The sequence below is a fragment of the Pundamilia nyererei genome, unplaced genomic scaffold (genome assembly GCF_000239375.1).
Source record: "Pundamilia nyererei isolate P.nyererei 1_Seehausen unplaced genomic scaffold, PunNye1.0 scaffold00390, whole genome shotgun sequence".
NCBI classification, from domain to species: Eukaryota; Metazoa; Chordata; class Actinopteri; order Cichliformes; family Cichlidae; genus Pundamilia; species Pundamilia nyererei.
In genome coordinates, this window is record NW_005187791.1 from 6,152 (window position 1) to 9,505 (window position 3,354).

Here is a 3,354-nt window from a genome sequence, read left to right on the forward strand (position 1 = left end):
GTGAAAGTGCTCCTGCGAAATGGCAAAAGAACCCTTGAAACATATGCAGTACTTGACGATGGCTCCCAGCGTACCATTCTTCTGACATCAGCTGCAGAGCATCTCAACCTAACTGGGGAAGCAGAGATTATCACTTAGAACGGTCCGTCAAGAAGTTGAAACTATTCATGGTTCTTCCGTAAGTTTCAAAATCTCACCCATCGCACACCCAGAGAAAACCTACACAATTACTAATGCCTTCACTGCAAATCACCTAGCACTTTCAGGTTCAGCTTCAGCCCTGAACCTTCCTCCCTTCAAAACATCCACTCTTTCAAGAAACGTGTAGTCTGTTTCAGTTTCATCCTTTTGAAAAGCTCCTTTCTTTATCACCAAGATTCATTAAAACAGGTAGGAACCACATAGGGATTTCATTGTGTTTGTGATAACCACTAGAACCTAAAATATTGAAAGAAAAAACTATTTAAAAACTATTTTGGGTGCAATCTACTTGGTTATATTTTCATTTGACTTTTGACAGCATTTTTAAGATTTACTTTTTGTCTTTCGGTTCACTGTTAATTCTTCTTTACTTATATGAAATGAAATGTCTTTTGCCATTTATTTGGGCAGTTATTTTAACTTTAATTTCAGTGGTTACTGGGACACAAAAGAGCATTTATATTGAACAATCAACAGTCAAAGTAAATAAAGTGAATGCTGTAATTTAAATAAAGCACTTTTCTGAATTTAATAAGACCTGAGATTAAAAAACAAATACCTGTAGTACAGCAAAGGGAAGCATTACTCCTCTTTATCAGATTTGACTGGAGTGTCCACACATGGGTATGAGAAATGTTGGTCACTAGTGTGCTGCAATATGAGTTTTTATCTCATAACCACAGGATGCATATCTCTGAAGACGTAAATAAGATTGAGGGGAGCTTTTTCTTAGGTTGCAGTAACGCATTATTGTCGCCAGGGGGAGAAAAACTACGTTTGTTTTGTGTTTTTTTTACTTTCCATTTACTTTCTAAAAAGTACTTTAACTTTGCTTAACCTCGTTTAAAGTTAGTTTTATTGGTATCAAACGCTTTATGGTGATTATCCAACAATATAACCACGTTGTGGGTGTTAGTTACAGAGGCATGTCCGGGTTCCGGTGGGGACTCCCACCCTGCTTTCATTTCATCGTTTTTTTCCGCCCTGCGCTGTTCGGTGTTTATGCTAGCTTAACCGTTTAGGCTAGCTCGTCTGAACTACTGTGCGTTTAGTTTTTGACTTTGAGTTTATCTGGCATGTTTCTCGGTACTTCCAGCCTGGAGTTTTCGTTGTTTATGACCGTTTAAGTGACGAAGATGTGGCCTTCAGAGACGCTAATCGTGCGGCTCGGCTGTTTGTGTGTCCTAGCTGCCGTGTCTCCTTCAGTACATGCGAGTAAGTCTGCTGTCCTCTTGAAGGATCCTTAAAGCAGCTCGTTTTGTAGCACATAGTGAAAATTGTGTTTTTTGCGGAGTGGGTGGGTGTTTTTATGAAAGCTGAATCGTAGTTTAGTGATTTTCCCTGTTTGTGACCCCACCCAGTGCAAACCGGCGTTCACGTAGTGTTTTCAGCCAGTTTCTTACAGTCAACAAAAGCTAGCACACCAGGACTGAGTCCTTATGGACTCCAGAATAGAGGAGGTGAACTGGAAGCTACAGCTGTAACAGCATGTGTCAAACAACAGGTGATAAATAAGTCAGGATTAGTTAGCATACAATGAGACAGACAGCGGCGTGACACAGCAGCACGATGCATGTTTGAAATGCCAAAGCACTTTTACAGAAACGTGTTGTATGTGTGCAGTTTAGCTTTATTCAGAATGAAACTTTCACACTACTTTAAAGAATGAGTCACTTTTTCCTAAAGAACAGTTTGATCTTCATTATTGAATATGTGACCAGTCACTAATAGAAACTTTAAAGTTTCTAATCTGATCATTTATCTGGGCAGATACTACAGTCTATGGAAAAGTGGGAGGAGAAGCTGTCCTAAAACCACCTGCCAACCCTGAGTCTGGCCCCATCACACAAATCTCATGGAAAGAAGGTTCTAACAAAGCCATGGAGTGGGAGACAGGAGATACGAATGCAACAGGCTATCGTCAGTTTCGTGGTAAGCTGTGTTAGTGGTGCAGTGGTCCCATCTTTGATTATCAGTGATGAGTTAAAGGTAACAGTATCATATACGTTTGAAGATCGCGGCCACCTGGACACTTCCACTGGTGTGATGACGATCAGCGGTCTGTTACATAATGACAGCAACAGCTACACACCCGAGATCAACCACAGGCGACTCACTCCAGTTAGCCTCGTCGTCCTCTGTAAGTGAATAAATCAAACTGTGTTCAGCTTATCAAGTAAAACTGAAAGTGTTTAGTATGTTACATCAAAACTAATGAAAGTGAATCACATGATGAATTTTCCTGTTTCCTTTTCTAACAACAGCTCCCGTCCCTGTACCCAGTGTTAACAAATCCTGTGATGAGAGCAAATGTGAGTTGATCTGTGAAGGAACCACAGCCAGAGCCACTCCAGTCAGCTACACGTGGATGTCAGATGATACTGGGAAGCATGTTTCATCTGGGAAACAATATACTGTTCATAAGGTATTTTAAGTAGACTTTAGAAGGTGTGACGACTTCTTCTCTGTGGTTTCAATTATATTAACAATTTCACTGCATTTCCAGGTGAACAGTTCAATCAGTTATGAGTTGAGCTGTGAGATACAAAACCCAATCAGCCGGGAGAGAAGTGAACCGATCACCATCTCTTCAGACTCATTCTCTGTGATATCTCGTGAGTTATTTCTGTAAAACACTCCTTTCAAACGTATTAATGCTACAGGTCATCAACTTTGAAAAGCCACTTACGGCTGCTGTCATTATTTTACAGCACCTGGAGGAGGTCCAAACTTTTACACGGGACTTACAGTGCTCATCGTGCTGCTGGTTGTCGTCACACTGCCGGTTGTCTTTCATAAATGGAAAACAGGTGACAAAATAAATGCAGTCTTTTATCAGCATATTGATATTCAGTATTGTGATCCCCCTGTCCCCCAAACTCATAGGCTCAGATGTAGGGGTGGGTATCGTTTACGTTTTATCCCATACCAGTACCAAACCGGTACTTTTGAAACGGTGCCAGTGCTTAAAGAATGGAGAACACAAAATTGGTCCTAAACCTCTCATGTTTAGCTGTTTTCCACTTTTTCTTTGGTCATTTTAGCCTTTTTGTCCAGGGTGAAGGGAGCATCTGCCATCAAACAAGAAGACAGCCGCATGTAGCTATGATGATGTTTGCTAGTTCACCTTACATGCATTAATGTAATAACGTG

At 40.8% G+C, this 3,354-nt stretch overlaps 1 protein-coding gene across 1 annotated transcript in view; it reads left to right on the forward strand.

Annotated features, from left to right (window-relative positions):
• Positions 1-1,110: 1,110 nt before the first annotated feature.
• LOC102198137 (uncharacterized) overlaps positions 1,111-3,354 on the forward strand; it is a 7,903-nt gene continuing 5,659 nt past the window's right edge. Inside the window, exons 1-6 of the mRNA XM_005752891.2 lie at positions 1,111-1,416; positions 1,972-2,133; positions 2,216-2,341; positions 2,466-2,626; positions 2,708-2,816; positions 2,913-3,011. Coding sequence (XP_005752948.1) covers positions 1,338-1,416; positions 1,972-2,133; positions 2,216-2,341; positions 2,466-2,626; positions 2,708-2,816; positions 2,913-3,011 — 736 coding nt within the window. The 5' untranslated portion in view covers positions 1,111-1,337. The remainder of the gene's footprint in view (positions 1,417-1,971; positions 2,134-2,215; positions 2,342-2,465; positions 2,627-2,707; positions 2,817-2,912; positions 3,012-3,354) is intronic.